Here is a 19,611-nt window from a genome sequence, read left to right as displayed (position 1 = left end):
TTTCTATGGACATAAAATGTTTCGAATTCATATACTAAAATTGAATATGGTAACTTCAATCTAAAAGTTACAAACATGTAAGCATAAATAAATGTATTTTATTCATCATGTAATCTAGAGTACAACATGGAAATACATGTCTATACGCATAAGATATGAATAAGAAACATTGAAAAGTTAAAAGTGTAGAGGCTAAGATAACATCTAGTAGTATACTATTTTGCGTATAATTTAATATTTGTTATATTTTAAAAAATAAATTAAATATATATATTACTTTAATGTATTTTAAAAAATATTTTACGATTTACGAATATGTACTTCGTGAATGCTTTCATATCTCCAGTTTACGATTTTCTTAAAAAGTATAATTATTTATTTATGTATACATATCATATATTGAGGAGATATTAAGACAATTTTATAATAAATTATAACTAATTATGTTTTAAGAAATTAGTTGTGTAAGAAAAATTATTAAAAAATAAAGTAATGATAATTTTGTTACTTAATACGAGCTTGTTAGAAACGATATTTTTTAAGAAATCAGAACACTTGAATTTGATTTGTATATCTAATCATTTTGTCCTCGACAACATTTATTAAATAATTATATAAAATAATAAGGACATAATCAGGAGGTAATTACATAAGAATGCATTTTGTTATAACCTTTGGGTTTTTAATTTCAACAAAATTTGACGTAAATATCGGAAACGCAAATATTGTGGCATTTAACAAAAAGGTTACAAAGAAGCAACAACATAAAAAAGAAGTAAAAGTTAAAAATAATCATAATAATGCCGAAATTAAATCGAATAAACATAATAATACGGAAACTAAACCGAATATTATAAACATTGGCAAAATATTGACAGAAGTACATGTTGAATACGAACTTTTACCGGGCTATACTTTTAAATTTGATTGCCGCTGTTGGGAAACTGCTACAAAGGTATGCAATTTTACATATGTATTTGTGCTATTAAACTAATTAATTAAATTAAAGAATTACTTATATTAGTCTTCGAAATATTATAATTTCATGATATTATGTGTATATTGTTTTGTAGATATATACAGAAAACGGTGATTGGTGCTTGAGACCTATAGTTCACGAAAATAATCGTTGGGTTGTATTTTCTGTTTGCCATGATGTTGATTTAAATGAAGTGCAATTACAGAAATTTTGTAATTATGTTATTACTTACCAAATTTTTTCTGGAAAAAATAAGTTTTGTGAAAGGTTTGTTGTAATTAACAAATTGTAAGTATTTTTATTTGTTCGTTACGACATTACTTACATTATTACCAATGGTAAATAAAGTAGTATATACAGGAATAAGTATTTCATGGATTTATAAAAACATTTACAAGAAACAATATTATAATGTATAATTTACAGGGCCAAAAAGGACAAAGTAAAACAATTTTATACACATGATAACAAAATTAATTTTGAACACAATGATTTTCTTGAAATATATCCTTCTGAATCAGAGTCTATTACTAAATCAAAACCAGAGCCAATAATAGTTAAACATGAAACTGATGGTGAATTTAGCATCATATCATATCTTGATGTAATACCAGGTCAGTTTTAAAGTTAAACATTTTTAAAATTCGAAATATTTATTTGGGTATTATGTTCTAATTATTACATCATAATAATTATTTTATTTAAATAATACATAAAATTCCATCACTGTTAAATGATTAGATAGCAGACATCAATATAAATTTTGGAAAATGATGAAAAAAGAAAAGTTTCCATCTGAGCCTGTGACAATTGAATTTGTTCCTTTTAATGAAGTGAAAGTACCTTTAAAATCTAAAAAATTAAAAACCATGAAAACACAAGAGATGTCTGTGCAGAAGTTGTCATTAACAGCTCGAAATCTGTTCTCAGGTAATTGAAATTTACAAATCTGATAATTAGATCTATCATTGATTTCTGCATATATATCAATATAAGGATATGGTTTCTTGAATTGGTTTTAGATATTGGTGCAATTACTTGTTATACCAGAAAATCCCAAATACCAAATATGTTATCTGTTTTCATTTATACACAGTGTGAAAACATTTTACCTAATAATAAATTACGAAACAAATTTAATAATATATCCATTAAGTTGGAAAAAATATCAAATATTCCAAATAACATAGTAATTCAAAAGGGTTTTAATTACCTTTACGTAAAAATTAATTTTATTGATAAAACAATCATTACACCATACTACACTCCTACCAAAACAATATATTTTGATTTTATGAATTGTTTCATGAATAATGAATTTCAAGCAGAAGAGTTAATTAGCTTTCTTGGAACAAAACCTCTTACATTTCAAGTAATGATAACATTTTTTTGTTGGTCATGTATATTTATTTAATTGGGACTATAAATTAGGTACTAGGTGTAAGAAATAAAAATACTGCAAAGCCTGCTATTTATACACAAAAAATGCAATCAAAAGAAATGTTTATACTTGAACAAGAGGAGGTTTTACTCGGTTTTGCATCATTTGATATATCTGATCTTTTAAGAGGATTAGGGGAAATTAGATTAAGTGGAAACATGTTCCAACCTGAAAATATGCATTGCATCAATGTAAATAATAACAGTGATGAAACTTCTCCCTTTACCCACAACATATTGCCATTATCGGATACTATAATGAAGATTAAGGTCCGCTTGGCACATGATCTAGCGATGATTCATCATGTGGTTCTTGAAAAAGTTCATACACTGAATAGAATTTTTTTAATATTAGATGACTATCAGTTAGCCGATAGTATCCTTTCAAGTGTATTTTCTCATAATTGTAAATTATTTTCCAAGATTCATTCACCGAATGAAGACACTGTCTTGACGGTAAAGTAACATATAAAGTAATAACATTGCTCAATATATATTTGTATTTATAAATTTAAATAAGTGTTTCTGAAAAGTTTCTGGGAAACAAATATAAATCTCAAATTGAATTTAAATTTCTATATTGAATATTTGAGTTTTCAGAAACATTTATTCAAAATTTGAAACCTGCAGAAAAATGAAAATTATCTGTATAATATTACTAAAGATGTTAATAAAAATAATACTTTATATAGGTAGATGAAACATCGAAAAACATTTTAACTGGTTTTGCTATTGATTCTTGTGGTAAATATTATATCTTTCTTGAAGGTTTAGCCAAAGGTTATTTACTGAAAGTTTGGGAGAAATTAGCCAAGATTGAAATCAAACGTAATTGCATTTTTTATAATAGTAGTGCTATATTTCTTACAAGGCTTTATGAAGATTTCATGTTCATAGGTGGTTTTCTTCTGCTTAAACTAAGGTAAACTGAGCATTATGTACATTTTGTGAACTTGACATCATTTTGGTGCTTAATAAATAACATCAACAGTGAGCCTTTAGAGATACAGCTCCAACAGCATGGTTTATATGTTGGTCAAACAAAAACAACTCACCGAGCTTGTGTAATGAGAACAATAAGATTAATGGAATTGACTACAACTATGATATCTCTTTCTCAAAAATGTTTATTCCCAAAGGCAGATGCTGCAATAGCTATTCTTGAAGATATAAGCAACCATTGCCTGTAGAATTTTATTACTGGGTATTCTAAATTAAATACTATCATTAAAAACATTGGATAAAGGTATAATATTACACTCACTACAGTTGCTACTGTCACCAGATCTTATTAGAAATAGTTGAAATTGTAACTAAAAATAAGAGCAATATAAACATTCTTAATTCGAATTTTTATTTCAGGTATATTTTTATCAATCACAGCGAATGTACCATGTTATTAAGGCTCAGAACATGTGTATTTAAATTATAATTAAAGTACATCACTATATTCATTAACACATAAGAGAATCAAAATAATTTATAAATAAGATTTATGTACTCAACTTATAATTCTAAAATATTGGAAGCTATATGACTATGTGCTTACAAAACAGAGCTTGCGCTTCGGAGTCGGGAACGTAACTGGACACAATTTCCTCATTTTTATCATTGTTTTCAATAAAAGTTATTCCCTGCATACAGAACAACGATAGTTAACCAATTATTTATCACTATAATAGAACGAATTACAATAAAAAAATAACATACAATAGAGTTATAATATTTGATGACCCAGAAATAAGATTTAGATATCAACTAACAAATACCGATTTAAAAGACACGCAAAGACATAACATTAAAAAATACTGGTGGCTAGAATAAATTAAAATAAGACTATTATTATTAATATTGTAGGATGTGTGTAGTGTGAACGTGTGTGGACGAGCGGTGCGATTGAGACGCGGTGCGATTGAGAGGCGGTACGATTGAGACGCGGTATGATTTAAGTGCGGTATGTTTGAAGGCACCTGGGCGAATGGAGTGCGTTTGTTTTTGACCATGTATAAAAGGAGGCTCCACGGAGATCACGAGGGTTAGTATGTCTTCAAATTTGCGTGGTGGACGTCCTTGTGTGAGAGTGGGTGAGTTCATCGAGGGAAGCGAGTGTAAAATCCTACAATATTAAGACCTTTCTATGAACAAAGTGTAAAGAAAACTCGATAGTATAGTGTTAGTATACTATAAACATGTGTATAAACAACAAACAATAAATAATAAACCAGCGTCCCCTTCTCGATAGTATAGTGGTTAGTATTAATATAATTTTTCTTTTTTGTCTACTTTTATATATTTATATACATTCTAACTTCATGATTAATTCAATCTATTTTGCGCAATATATTGTAGAAATTTTCTTCACTTACCATCTTCCTCACATTGTATTACTCATTAGTTAGTTATAATATATATTCTGCAACATGTAAACCAAAGTTACCCACTAAGTACAAATACATGTAGCATTAAGATTATAATTTAAGCGTCCTGTATCTAGTAACTAAGTATATGTATTAGTATATGGGTGCAATAACCAGCGTAATCCTATGTTACTCATTAATCATAAAATTAGTTAAAAATATTTTTTTTATAATTATCATCTTCTACTGTGATAATCATCTTTCCCCATCAAACATATTACCAAAGACCTGTACAGTTTTTCCTCTCGTGCCTTTCTGTACACATACTCTGTACCATAGTTATAGTAAAACCTTGCTAGAATAAGTTAGTCATTAATTACAATAAGTGTCATGTAAATATACCATTGACAAACTGTGCGTGCTATGATCTCTTAGCCTTTAGTTTAGTACCTTAAGTTTTTGTTATTCATTGTTATACTTTTTTTTTGCGTTTAAGTTTATTGTATCCTCCTGTATATATTGTATTAATTTTGGCACAATAAACGCATTGTTAAAAAAAAAAGTGGTTAGTATTACATTCTCTCGCCAACCTTCGTAGGAGTAGGACGTGCCCTAGCGACCGCTCTGCAGGTAAATCGAGAAGCAATATTCTTAGAAAGAAACAAGAAAGTATCGAACTCGCCACGTGAAAGTGTGCATCAATGCAGTGAATAATACATCAGTGAACATTATATTAACCCTTTTTTGCACTCGCCAAAAATACCAACGACGATATATCGTTGCGCCTCCGTTAGAGCCTTATTATAATGAGATCTGTGTTTAAGTATAACTTCATAAAATGTTAAAATGGTTCATATTCGATGCAACACGAATGAAAAAATGTTTATTACATCAACTTTTTGTTATATCTTATGTTGTTTCGTGCCGAGGGTCTGCATATGCAGAGTGATAAGGTAGAAACGGGACACGAGATAGTTTTTCTGGACCGTAATCGCAATCTTTACGATGTTTATGATAGTTATCAGAAAACTCAAGTGGCACCCGTGCATCAACGCTGCGCAGTCAGTGTTCAAATTGATTCAAATGCAATAAAAAGTTGCATGGTGTATGCATGAGTAAGCATCAATGCGAATAAATGGCTTGTGTAAGTAAAAATAAGGAAATATTACACATTTTTAGTGGACAGAGAACTAACTATAAATATTTATAATAACACTTATATTTTTTAGTAACGTATTACCAGCTGCACGATCCTTTTGGGTATTAGATTTGTCTGACGATTGCCATGCATCATATTCGATGATAACGTGTTGCGTTATCCTTTCGTTTTGATATCCGACACCAGCTATTTCATTGCAAATGATTGCAAAATGCAATGTCTATACACCATACTACCAGATATATATAAAGCGATGACCAAACAATGATTTTTTCTATGTGCAATTATGTTTTGAAAAAGAGAAATTACTTTGTACGATTTTCATTATGTCATATATTTATGTTATTCTTATGATGTTTAACAAATATCGAAACTCCATTGGTATTGATTTATTCTCCATTCATTTCGAAATATGCTGCTTTTTGAATTTTGTAAATATCACGCCTATTTTGGTTTTTACGAGCATTTTCGCAAACCTCTACAAATTCGTCGATTCGGCCCGGTATTCTTCGCCTAGGTACGCTCCTTTCGCTCGGCGTTAAAAGGGTTAAACTCTATTTTATATTACAAGAAAGTCGCAACTTTTTGTTTAAGCGTAATGAAAGCGAAGCTCGGAAAAGATCCTCTGTTCGCTGGTCCGGAGAATTCCTACGGCGTTCGTTTGGTCGCTGATGAGAGATCGCCTAAACATTGGAAGAAAGGGGGCCCAAGTGGAAATTCGAGGACGGGTGGCGAGGCAGAGATCTTGGGACACTTGGTTGCGAGAATTCGAACTACATAGACGTACTGAAAGAACCCGTAGCCACTAGCAGAGGAATAGAATATTTTGTTATATCTATTTCAGTTTTATTTTACTACAGTAAGTAGCGAAAGTGTCAACTTCAAGTTAAAATACAGTGCGCGAGTAACATTGAAACAGGGGAGAATGTTCTCACAAATAGTGCACAAAGTTACCTAACGTGTAATGAAACGGACAAAAATAGTGACCTAACAACACGTGCGATAAACGTTTTTAAAACACCGACGAACATCGTGTCGAGAACACCATTGTAATGGTGTAATAAATTTACACCATTGTAAATCAGCGGCCTCGATAACCCTCAAACGATCAAACTGATCAAACATCTAATTAAAAATAACACGAGAAAAATTAATCCGACACCAAACTTATTGAAAAAAGTTTAAAAAGCTTCGGAAAATATAACTAACATGGGTAAAATAAAAAAAAACACGGTCTGTGGCAACAGGACAAAAAGAGGAAGGATCCAAGGGCTGCAAGAACCAGGCTGATTTAATTAAATTCATTGAAAATCTAAAGCGAACGGTAGAAAGGCTGACGCAACAGCTTGAAGAAGAACGTTTGAAGAACAAAAGAAGCGAAGACAGTTACCTAGACGGAAACAAATTCGCAGCGCTTGCAACCGATGAAGCAAACCCCCCATTAAGTCCAACGGTGCCCCAAAAGAGGAAAAAGGAGGAAACAATTGACGAACGGTAACGACGGAACACGTGCGAGAATGGTCGTACGGCACCGAAAAAGAAGGATTCGACTCAACTATCTGCGCCAGCTTTCACCTCAGCTGAGTAATCTCAACAGGGGGATGACAACACACAGAATAACAACTCTAATAAACCGCCACCGAATACAATACTCGAAGGAACGACAAAGGACACAACAGACATTATAAAAAAGACAGGTATTACAAACAATCAAAACATATCAATAAAAACAAACACCTAGTGCAAACGTATAACATAATATAGTTTCAAAAAAATATGTTTATCGTTAAAGAATAATAATATTAAATATTACACATTCACATCAAAAAACGAGAAACATAAAATAGTATTATTAAAAAATCTAGACGGCGACTTCGACCCGGAAGAAGTCTTAGCAGAATTACAAATTATTAAATTAGACGGTATAAAATTTATAAACGTAAATAAATTCAAAACGAATTATTCAGTGACAAACAATAAGAATTTACCAATATTCATCGTAAAACTCTCACCAGATAACAACTAAAGATTACAATTAAATCAGTCTCAGATAACAACTAAAGAGTAATCAATAAGCTAAATAGTGTATCGATAAATGTAAATTCAATTATCACAAACGAAAGACGAACAACTCTAACGAACTCCCTGACTTAACACTCCCCTGACATAACACTACTGTGCGAAACAAAGCTGAGCCCATGACATAAGTTATTCTTAAAAAATTACAACCTAATCAGAACCGACAGACCAAACTCTAAACAGGGTGGGGGAACGACTATCCTAATTCGCAACAATTTTAAACACAAAGTAAGAAACATAAACATAGCAAACGAAATCCCATGCCTAGAATTCTCAATAATTGAAATTAATTTACTCGAAGACTAAAGTTAGTCGAACTAATTTACTCGAACTAAATTATTCCTTAGAGCAGGTTATGCAACAAGCAACGACCTGTGAATACGAACGCCGCATGTATAATATATGCGTATACAAGTGCCATCTGTAGACGATGACATTTTTTGTTACCGACTGAACGTTTTCTATTAACTTTTTTGACATATTGGATTAATCACTTTTAAAGCTTCTTCAAACTTCTTAAAATTGCTCTTTGTTGAAACGACATCAACACGTATAACGCAATAAACTTTCAAACATCAAACCGATCGTGAGTTTTCGTTCGGTGACGATACTTCGAAAGGGTTAATTTGTTAATATTGTTTCTAGCCGCAAGTTACTTCCAATTTTCTTCTCTTTTGCCCCTGGCGTCAGAGGATGCGGCAAAATATCTTCGAGTTGCCACTGCACCATCCTCGCCTGTTGCAACCTTTTCCCGGTGAAATGAGATTCCGCAGGATCTCACCTGAGGAAGCCCTCATTTTTCGCGAGGTAATAAGACATCCTGTGTTGCTTGAGATTTCTTGAGTCTTGGCCATCTTCGGTTATTTAATCCGTGAGGGGTACTCAATTCTTAGTGGATCCGTGCGTACGGGACCATTTCGTTTGACCGAAAAACCAGAGAAGTTCCGCGAAACCCTAATTTTCCTTGAAGAATTACTTTCAGTTGTATAGTACGCGGTCTAATGGAGGCCAGTCCAGTTCTCCGATACCGTCATAACAAACGAAGAAGTGACGCCGCTTTTCTTACAGTGTCACAAAGTATAACCATAATTTGAAAAATAAAATGCCCGTTACAAATAACGAAGATTTGCATACATGAATGTTTCATTTCTCATTCGCAAATGAATGTTAGTTGCATCTCAAATTAATGATAGGAATAACATGTATGTTATTCTTACATCAGCGACTATTAACAGGTGCGCCTATCGAAAGTTTCATAACTAAATATGCAACCAAAAATAGTTAAGAAACACATGACAGTATGTGTATAGTTTTCTTCCTCAAGGAATCATATGGTTACGGCGGAATGGTCTGGTCAAGTCGCCGCAATGTGATGCTGCCGCAAAGTGGGTAATTCCTTAGGAAATAGCTGAAGATAGGAGTTGTCAGACAACCGTTGTGCCGACGGACACTCGTCAGTTGTGATCGAGCTGTCGAGCAATCAACTCGTTTCGTCACAATTGTATAATTGTATTCTAGTTATCAGAGCACATTTTTAAATAGCGCAGTTTAGCAAAACATTCTAAGAGCGTCGATTAATCGATGATAAAGGACATCACCTATGGTACAATTTCTTGTAAAAACATATCTTTTAATTTATTTTATTTTTGAACTTCCGACATTTCGAAATTCCATTTCTTTGGTTCGTTTCTTCAGTCGAACAAAAGTGTAACGCTAGTACCACTGTGATATCGTGTAGTGCGAGTGTCATGCGAAAAAATAATAGAAAACGTCACTCATATATTTGTTGTAAAGTAGTTCTTTATTAATTAAATGCGATGACTATTTAAGATGTAAGGTCCATCATCTATTGGTCATTTTTAGATTTCAGTTTTCGGTCGGTTGGCGAGATAAGACTTGATGTTAGGCAACGCCCTCACTTTCTCCACCAACTTTTGCAGCTCAGGATGGTTCTTGTTCAATTCTGTTCCTATGGTGGTAGACAGAAGTTCTGTATGCGCGGTCCACAGCAAGTCTGGCCAGGTTAACTGAAACGAAAACGATGATTCATTAAAATGATGATTAAAGCTGAAGGGTACTGTCAAATGTATAACGATCACGCAAATCATGTCGCACCGATGGATTTGTCCTTATTTATCATATTCACAATCTAGCAATTTCAATACACAGTTGAAGTTACAACAGTGATTTTTTGGGACGTGCATGGATGACACAGTAAATTCGTTTAGGTCTATGAATCTCAATTGTTAGGGTATGAATAAGGCTAGCAAAGTGAACTGAACGACTGCCAAATATAGTTTATAGCCGGAAACTTCGTTCTGATTATATTAAATGTAATTTTGTTATTGACTATTTTATTATGTATGTCACACTACGTCCGAACGACGAAAAGAATGAATACAATCAACGCGCTATTTTGAATCAATGCAGTATTTACTAAAGTAATAAATGTTAAAGTATTAATGTCAGTTTTTCTATGGAAGACAGCTGAAATTATAGTTATGTCGTTCAGAAGTGGACAGATATTGATGGCAACCTATATAAGGCCACTTAAGTTGACGTGATTGCCATAATAACGTTAAGTAATTATTGAAATCGTAATTATTCATACATTCTGAAAATCCGAATTATTTTATTTAAAAAAGAAACATCAAAATTATATTGAGGATGTTCTGATTTGATTATTAATTATTCGTCACCGACAATATTAAATTCTATTTTCAGAAGTCATACGATGACGATTTCAATGCGTTAATATTGATGTACGCTATACCCTTCAAGAATAAAAATTTCTATCTCGAATAATAATTACCTTTCCACCAACGAAGTATCCACCGTTCTTCTTCACCTGTTCATTCAGTTTGTCAAGATATATGGGGAGTTTCTGGAAAGCAGTTTCTTTGAGTTTCGCTTTGGCAGCCGGATCTTGTTCCCAGTAGAATGTCGTGCATGCTATAAAAAGAACAGCAAAGTAAATATTACATAATATATTCTTTAGCAATGTAATAAAAGTACGTCTACTGCAAGCTTAACATTTTTTATTAATAATCATTTTAGGGGAGGTCGATCAAGATAACTTGTTGTTATCTAGAAATGACAACTGCCGTTTAGTAAAGTGTTTATACATGGTTCGCAACTGTAGAATAGCGATAGTACCTATGTATACGTAGATAGAGAAGGCGGTTCAAAATATTTACATTGACAATACACTTCAAAGTTATAACAGTCACTCACGTGGCAATTATTTTATATAATTTCCAATTTTTTAAATGCAAGAGGACTGAGATTACTAACTATGATAATATATTTTGTTATTATAAGGAATATTTTAATTCTGAAAGATTCATCGCGTCATTATTAATAGACTGTGGGCATTTATATATTTGTAACTTATAGAACAATATTAAGGAACGGTATACAAAATAATATTAAAAAATTCCTATAATTAGAAGAATCAAAATTTGTAGCAACATCTGTTAATACCAATTTATTCTTTTAAAAAATTAAATATATTATCAATTACAAGAGCGCGTATCTAGTGTAACGAAGCAAGAAGCAAATAAGAGCAATGAATCTGATAAAAGTATTTGTTAGGTATAGTATACCAAGATAACACGAAGATGTCTTGGATATACAGGCGTCCTCCGAATGCTTTACAAACGTTTCTGGAAGGTTTTAATATTGCAAAACCGGGTATCGTAAAAACGTGTAAAAATTCTCTTCTGGACGATTTGAACAAATCTTTCCAACTAGATAGTTGACAAAGAAACGAAATTACATTTGCAACGCAATATGTATAAGTGAATCCTCATTGTTGAAGTTTGAAGAGATGACAACCCCACTTTGTATATAATAAGCTCCATTTTCACTCAGTTTTTCTCCGCGACGACCATGATCGGTCAACTATGTATGCATGTACATCGATAATGTACATCGATAATCTACACGGATGCGACTCTTATATAACTGCGATTAAATTTCCCTTATGGGTATCTTCGTTTCATCGTTCACAACATATTTACATAAGTTTAAAGGAACATCGAAAAATTTAATTTTCTATTTTTTATATTAGGATTTCTAATTCAAAAAATCTAAGAAAATTATTAACACTACTTCATGTTCTATATTACTTTCACGCTATACGTTTACCGGACCTTTTTAAGACATGTAGTCAGGACATTTGAGAAGTTTAGTTTCAGATCTAAAATAGACATTGGAACATTGCGTGCTATCTTGTTAACGATATAAATCATAAGTGACATAACGTGATTATAATAATATTGGGTTGTCCGGAAAGTTCGCGCCGATTTTGGGTAGGTAGCGTGAGAGACCTGATTGAATATATCACAATTATTGAAAACAAATGACATGTGTACATATTCTAAAAGAGATTACTTCAGCCATATTTGGAAGAAAGTTTGATTACGATTCGTTAATTTTTAACAGTTTTGTACGCCTTAAAATATGGTGGCAAATAAAGTGCATTATAGGCACAAAAACATGTTTTCCTTTTTCCGAAAGGACAAAAATGAACACCTTTGAAACGGTTTTTGCTATCTGGGTAATGATATAAATTATAAGTGACATAACACGTACCTTGCTTCAAATCATCGATGGTGTCAACAGTGGCGTCGATTTCATAAGCTTCGAAATCGTCAGCACCATAAAGATTGTTTTGTTTGGCGATCAAACGAGAAATTGCCTTTGACTGGTACAAAACCTTACCATCGATTTCCAAAACGGGTACCTGACCCATTGGCATCTCTGCAAAATTTTGTCATGATCAATTTCTTCCTTTTATCGTTTCCTACCGTGTACATTATACGTATGTACATTTATATATGTATACTTACGAGATTTTAGTTTTGGCCAATCTTTAGTATGATCAATCCTGTTATCTTCGAACTGAATTCCGCTTTGATGCAACAAAAACCTGATTGGCTCCGCAAGGCCAGTGAAGTTGAAGTATGTCAATTTGTAGGTAGGCATTATCTACATTTAAACATAATTCCTTTAAAACCTCTATTTGTTGCAATATTTCTATAATAATACGATTTATTACAGTTAAATTGGGGTTACGAAAAACATCGTTTCTCTTCTGTGTTGAAAATTTTACAAATCGATCCCCTAATTCCCAAAAATTACTCTTCATCTTTATTTTATAATTTCTTTACAATTCGAATTAAGAATACGATGTTTCGACTTCAGATAATTAATTGAATCAAATTGGCTGCGATTTACTTGACTTCTGACGCGATGTTTGTCATGTCACACTTTATCGTTTTTCTGTTTGGGTTTAGGCTATCGTCGGTTTAGATGATGCCATTTTTTAGAGAAATTCTTTTTAGAGAAACCTGCGTAGGAAAATCAGCGAAAAACACATATTCGTCGGCATGATAAAAATTCGTCATTTCGCAAACAATCGCCAGTAGCCAAATGACCATATTTACCAAAGAGAGATCATTTTAACCAAAAATGGTATAATTATAACCATCACAGAAAAATATATGATTTTTATCAAGTTATGTTGCAAAAAATTCCGGAATTTTGTCAATGGCGGTATAAAAAATTACTGGACGAATATGTGTTAATAGCATCAAGGGATCACGACAATTCATTCTTCTCGGAATTCCGTAGCGTACAAAAATTAGCGTCGATTAGCGTCAGAATTTTGAGCCATCGTTCGTTTTAATGGGTCTAAAGTTTTTGACGAATGTAATATTTTTTGATGGTTTATTAAATTCGTATATCGCGACAGCTTAACTTTGATTAATTTGGATGTGTGTGATTTTGGATGCTAAAAAGATCCCGCCAATTACAGTTTACGTTTAGTTTTTCTGGTTTTTCCATGTATGAATTACATGCGAAGCAGTTTAAAATAATAATGTTTTATCGTATTTGTCTAATTAACGGGTTATGGAAAAGATTTAAAAAACAATAATGTCTAAAGACAAAAATTTTGGATATCAAAGCTAAAATACATGTACACATGTACATAATGCATATTTAGTTACACTGACGTATGTATCTATGTCATATACTGACATTGACACAATAAATTCGACGCTTTTTGACTCGTTCAATTTATTAATAAAAGAACGAATTTCAGTAAATTTTTCAAACGAACTTTTTATAATGCAAGTATATGTACTTACGTTAGTTCAGTGAAACGCTGTGATGAATAACCTGATCCAACGTCTTCTCGTGTGATACTGCTTCAATGCTCACCAATCGGCCGCTATAAATTATATCCTGGACTACTACGAATCCCCTCTACTTCACTTTAAACGTAACACGGCACACGATGAATTCAATCTAGTTTTACATACGTACAATGACATGCACTAATTTTGCGATTAGATTAATCATAAGTTATTCTATAGAAGGTGGTTTTCGACAACTGCAATAGCATTCGCATGATATAATACACCACAAATATTATTTCAATCGAAACAAAATTAAATTGTAACAGAACCTAAAAGATTATTTAATCCTTGCGTTTTTTCCGTTTGAGTCTCCCCAATGATAACATTAATAATCAATATTTATTTTATCCAATAAAAATTGTAAAATATAAGCACACGTAATAGAAGATTATGTACTATATTACAATAATTCACGTTGTTGTAAATGTTTACAATAACTCGTGTTATTGTAAAATAGTGTCGATACTAAAATTTTCAGAGAATGAATATGGTTAGAATATACCATAAGCAAGTGAAATAAGAATGTTGCATTTACATAATTCTCAAGAAAGATACAAAAGTGTTGTAAAAATTTATGATAAATATTTTCAGCCGTACCGAAAATTACAAAGCAAGGCGCACAACAAAGATATATAGCGGCTCCAAATATACAGTACAAGTGTTTAAAACACTCTGGAGATGTTAAAAGGACTAGTTTATTGTATAGCGACTAATATGCGTTTTCTTTTTTTAATTTTGCAATTATTTGTAATAACAAAAAGAAATGGAAGAACTGACATTTTGTAACTATTTTATAAACTCAGTAATTTTTTTGTAACTCAATAATTTAGATGCCTAGTGAAATTCGCTTCGTTTTTATTTTCTATAAAGAAAATGAACGTTTGCTTCAGATTTTAATATGTCTTGTCCAAGATTGAAGGAGCAACAATCAAAAGTTACAAGAAATAGGAATTTATAAGACCTTTCTGCATCCTGCAAACAGCAACATTCTTAACAAGACTAAAATTATCCATTACTTTTCCAAATATTATAAAACTACATTTCTCACATTATTTTTTATGTATTGTTACATAATGTTACAATAATATACTAAGCAAGAAGTGAAAAGGGTTTGAATTGATAATTTCGTGGTGGATAAATCTTATTAAACACATCATTATGAAATTGAAAAAGAACATCTTCGAATATATTGCGGCATGGTAGCAACAGATTATAATCAGTACTATAGAAAGCAGTTTACTGGATAGAAATGCTATCTAAAAATGCCTAATCGGAATCGTGTTTACCAATGCGATAAGTGATACCATAAAAGTGTACAATCATTCGCCCGCAAACTGATTCACTGTAATTATGCAACGTTGCTATTACAGCTGTTTGAGTAAATATAATCAGTTAGATATAGGCAGCACGAACTACATGACTTTATGGAAAAAATTTGTGATGATATTAATTTATTTCAATTATGTACTGATGTCATGTCTCCCTCTATCGTAACGTGTACAATATCAATCAGCTCTATATGTGTAACGATTGGTATTGCGTGATTTTATGCAATACATTCTTTATAGAATCATTCATGGATCATATTCTTCCAGTCACTCTCATCATGCCATCAGGTGTCGATATATTGCTGTTAATGTATCTATCTCTTAATCGGTCGATTATGAATGATAATTTCGTAAATATAACACGACGGATCGAATAGATTAGTTGATTCTAGTAAATAATGTACTGAATTTTAAAGTAATTCATTTTATTTCATTATGTAATAAATTCGAATAAAGTTTATAATAAATTACTGCGCGCATTAACTATGGCAATTAAAAAATCAATAATATTAAAAAAATATCTACATAGGGCTTTTACTTCAAGTTTACTTAAACCGAATTTACCATTATTATTTGTTTGCAAATTTTTTAAATATTGGCCGTCCCATTTTTGGGACATTGACTGGATAGAATACAATAAAGTACAATACATATTTGTAACCTAAGGAAAGGACAGTGACGAGTAACGAGTTAAAAACGTTAGATCTCTAATTTCAATCGCTGCACGTACAAAATATTTTAAGATTTTTATACTCGAAAATATCTGCACGTAAATGATCAATGATATTTTCGTGTCAATTTCATGTTTTTTTAATACGTTCGTCGCCACGTCACCCACATCTGGGTGACTTGTGATGACGGTATGCTTCCGTGGGGGCACCGTCACCCATAAGTGGGTGTCGCTGTTTTTTCTCCAACTAAATAGGATTTTACAAGTAATTTATAAGAATTACATTTGTAACACAATTATTTAATTAAATTAGCATATGCGAATATAAAATCCACAAAATATACAGATAAATAAGGATATATAAAATAAAATAAAATACATGTGGGATTCCCCTCTCGCGAGTGTCTTTCGAACGGATATCTCGGTTGAATAATCACTCAATTTTAAATAAAGTAATAGATACATTTAGTCTAGTAAAAATATAAACAATGTTTACACCGCAGTTCACTCACCACATCCATATAATAATAATATTGTAACATATACTGTATTTATATTTATTGTATTTATTATTGTAATATATACTGTAATATATGAATACTACAATATAAAGATATATGTATACTGAAGTCAAATGGTAAAGTGTGGTAGGTTGCCATAATAGTCATTGTTGCGCGGTGCGTTACAGCGTCGGGCTTATTGCGACAATTAAATAATGCGCCTACCTCGCGATAAATTAATATGTTAAGGATAGATTTCAGGGTGAACTGCGATGGAACAAGGATGACGTGTTTAACAAGGTTTAGTAGTAAAAAATGAACAACTATCGCAATCTATAACAATTATGTTCAAAATGTCGGTTGTCGGACGAGATGAGAAGTCACCGAGTGCAAAGTGCGAAGTGCGTAGGTACGCTTCTCACCCTCCGATTACGCCTTCCTACGTAAATGGTGTCGGTGGAGTCAGTATTTCATTGGCTGCTTAAATAATATTAAGACCAATGAATACTAGAAAGATGGCCAAAGGAGAAGGGACAGCAAAAATCTGGGAGTTTCCGAAAAAATCGCAAAAATCTGGGAGTGGTCCGAAAGTTTCGACGCGGTGTTATAAAAAATCTACCTGAGGGCCGTCCTAAACTTAACTACATAGGCCGCTCGCGACGCGACAGTCATGTCGCCGCATTTCGACTAATATAATTAGCGCACGCCAATTTTCTATAATTCATTATCCACAATTTATGAATTTTTAGCCAACGGACAGCATCTTATCGCGTTTCAGCTAATCACTCTGTTTACGTTTTTAAACTCTTGCACTACGATTCCTTTCACGCTGTGTTAATTATCACTCAATTGTCACGTAATTATTATTTATCCTTAATATTTTCTTTAATTGGACGTGACATGTTTCGTTTGCTATATAGGTCTTTATTTCCTTTTGTATCTAGATTTTGAACCTTAGGGTTAGATTAGGCTTGGATTATCAATAATGAATTTTAAACTAAAACACAAATCCTATTTCTTTGTTAGAATTGGGCATATTTTATTCTAACAACAAATCCAATTTTATTCGATAAATTTATTCCAAATACTGTTTGAATTGAAAAAATCTACTCGAAACAATTTTATTCGTAGAATTTATTCAATACATTATTCGAACAATTCATTCGGTACGTAATTCGAATAAAAGTTTTTTTCAATAGCTGCGTCTTCTTCGTATTTTCCTTGGATGCTGTCGAAGATCACGCATTCCCGTATTGGCAGAAGATCGATGACCTGATAGAACGCATTACCAGTGTCATGGATATCCCAGACACTCAGCATCAACATTTCGGTGAGCTGTCCCATTTCCAGGAACTTCCTATTGGAGATAGCGCATCCAAATGTCAATACTTGCGGCGGCTTATGTCCATCGAAGTTGAACTCGCATATCGGGTTCAGGTCCAAGTGTTTCCTCGTCAACGGCTCCTCCTTGTTATACTTGTTGTTAGCGACGAACATGCGAAAGCTGGTGGTGGAATGCACCGTGGTGAAAGTCCAGGTGTAGTTGAAATAGACATGGGTTCTGTTCCACCTGGCCAATGTCGGAAAATTGACGCTGACCCAGCGATCTTTACCGTACTGGTTCAATTCAGGGAATTGACTGTTGGCACCGCTAGCAATCTTGCCGTCCGGGGGGCTGTTAGGCGAATACGGAAACCCTTTACGTCCTTCGACACTTTGCGGCTCGTACTGTATCGCGCCGCAGCCTTTATTCACCCGTCTTTTACATAACAGCGCCCTACTCTCTGGAAATGACACGTATCCGTGATAAAAGCTCTCTTCAGTTGATTTACTCGTAGCATGAGGATTTGATCCGTAGATGGCCGAATGCTGATCGACGTTCAAGGCGCCTCCTGCGACTACGGCTATCATGGCGAAGCAGACAATCTGCGAAAAAACTTGTTTAAATCGTGACGTTGCCTACGTTTTGGTCGGCGGTAAAGGTAGAAAATACGGGTAAATCCGCGATTTTATAGGCTCTTAGGCCGGATCATACAGGGGCTCTACGTACGTGGTCCATCTGACACAATGCACGATAATTGGGAATGTTGGAATGTAGTTATACCGTCGCTATTAGCGACTGAAATATTAAGTGAATGACGTGAGTAAGTGACATGAAGCGTGTGCAAGTGGAGTAAGCCTGAAAGAGAAAGTATAAAGGCACGTTTCCATTGGGTTAGCTTTTGCTGCTTGGTCGGCCCCCATGCGTCAGCACAGGCCAATTGGGGAGTAATTAAAATCAGAATATATGTTTGAAATACCCGCAAACTTCTTCACCACCTACTCCAAACTATAGCTCACATTCAAACATTTAAACAATAAAAAATCATCTGGTTTCGATAATATTCCAAGCATAGTTCTCAAAAATTAATCATACCAGTACATTGTCTATTACATAATCATTTTTCATAACTGCCTAAACCAAGCATACTTTCCCACAGCCTGAAAAACCGCGAAGGTGGTGGACTTAAAGAAAAAGGGTAAAGATGATGCCGAGCCGATCAGCTACCGACCTATCAGTCTTTTCCCCAACATAAGCAAAATAATTGAAATAACAGTAAACAGTTCGATCAACACATTCTGTGCCAACAACAACGTCATCCCAGAAACACAATTTGGCTTCAAATTTAAACACTCCACCATGCACGCAATAACAAAATTCACGTCTGATATATGTTGGGCGAGAAATGCAGTTGACTGTTTCGGGATGGTATTCATCGACCTCGAAAAAGCCTTTGATACAGTATGGCCGGATGGATTATTTTTTAAATTGTTAAAGAGAAATTTTCCCCAGCACTTAATTAAAATGATCTGGAACATGTTATATGGGAAATCATTCCGTGTAATAGAGCGA

At 33.0% G+C, this 19,611-nt stretch overlaps 3 protein-coding genes across 3 annotated transcripts in view; 1 reads left to right on the top strand and 2 right to left on the bottom strand.

Moving 5' to 3' along the window:
• The first annotated feature begins 1,542 nt into the window (after positions 1-1,542).
• On the top strand, positions 1,543-3,609 carry LOC144470659 (uncharacterized). The gene is made up of 6 exons (XM_078182062.1): positions 1,543-1,593; positions 1,721-1,909; positions 2,002-2,351; positions 2,411-2,875; positions 3,112-3,341; positions 3,411-3,609. Exons 2-6 carry the CDS (start codon positions 1,750-1,752, stop codon positions 3,607-3,609), a joined length of 1,404 nt encoding a protein of 467 aa, XP_078038188.1. The 5' UTR covers positions 1,543-1,593; positions 1,721-1,749.
• Positions 3,610-9,794: 6,185 nt separating this feature from the next.
• LOC144474720 (glutathione S-transferase-like) lies at positions 9,795-14,263 on the bottom strand. The gene is made up of 5 exons (XM_078189928.1): positions 14,170-14,263; positions 12,868-13,006; positions 12,611-12,778; positions 10,827-10,966; positions 9,795-10,041 (listed from the first exon to the last, which is right to left on the bottom strand). The coding sequence occupies exons 2-5, from the start codon at positions 13,001-13,003 to the stop codon at positions 9,874-9,876; spliced, it is 612 nt and encodes a 203-aa protein (XP_078046054.1). The 5' UTR covers positions 13,004-13,006; positions 14,170-14,263; the 3' UTR covers positions 9,795-9,873.
• Positions 14,264-17,864: 3,601 nt separating this feature from the next.
• Positions 17,865-19,611, bottom strand: part of LOC144470654 (AA10 family lytic polysaccharide monooxygenase CBP21-like) — a 2,414-nt gene continuing 667 nt past the window's right edge. Inside the window, exon 3 of the mRNA XM_078182049.1 lies at positions 17,865-18,644. Within this exon, the coding sequence (XP_078038175.1) occupies positions 17,865-18,644 (780 nt within the window). The remainder of the gene's footprint in view (positions 18,645-19,611) is intronic.

This window comes from Augochlora pura, chromosome 1, assembly GCF_028453695.1.
Source record: "Augochlora pura isolate Apur16 chromosome 1, APUR_v2.2.1, whole genome shotgun sequence".
NCBI lineage: Eukaryota > Metazoa > Arthropoda > Insecta > Hymenoptera > Halictidae > Augochlora > Augochlora pura.
The sequence above is the reverse complement of the archived record's forward strand: the minus strand, read 5'-3'. Positions and strand labels throughout refer to the sequence as shown.

What these genes read in the sequence shown, in the direction of transcription:
- LOC144470659 (XM_078182062.1), top strand. Translation starts at nt 1,750, where the DNA reads ATGATGAAAAAAGAAAAGTTTCCATCTGAGCCTGTGACAATTGAATTT. An exon ending in CAAAACCTCTTACATTTCAA is followed by an intron (nt 2,352 to 2,410) that starts GTAATGATAACA and finishes ACTATAAATTAG; the next exon opens with GTACTAGGTGTAAGAAATAA. An exon ending in TTTCTTCTGCTTAAACTAAG is followed by an intron (nt 3,342 to 3,410) that starts GTAAACTGAGCA and finishes TAACATCAACAG; the next exon opens with TGAGCCTTTAGAGATACAGC.
- LOC144474720 (XM_078189928.1), bottom strand. Translation starts at nt 13,003, where the DNA reads ATGCCTACCTACAAATTGACATACTTCAACTTCACTGGCCTTGCGGAG. An exon ending in CATCGATGATTTGAAGCAAG is followed by an intron (nt 10,967 to 12,610) that starts GTACGTGTTATG and finishes TTCTTTTTATAG; the next exon opens with CATGCACGACATTCTACTGG. An exon ending in GATACTTCGTTGGTGGAAAG is followed by an intron (nt 10,042 to 10,826) that starts GTAATTATTATT and finishes TTTTCGTTTCAG; the next exon opens with TTAACCTGGCCAGACTTGCT.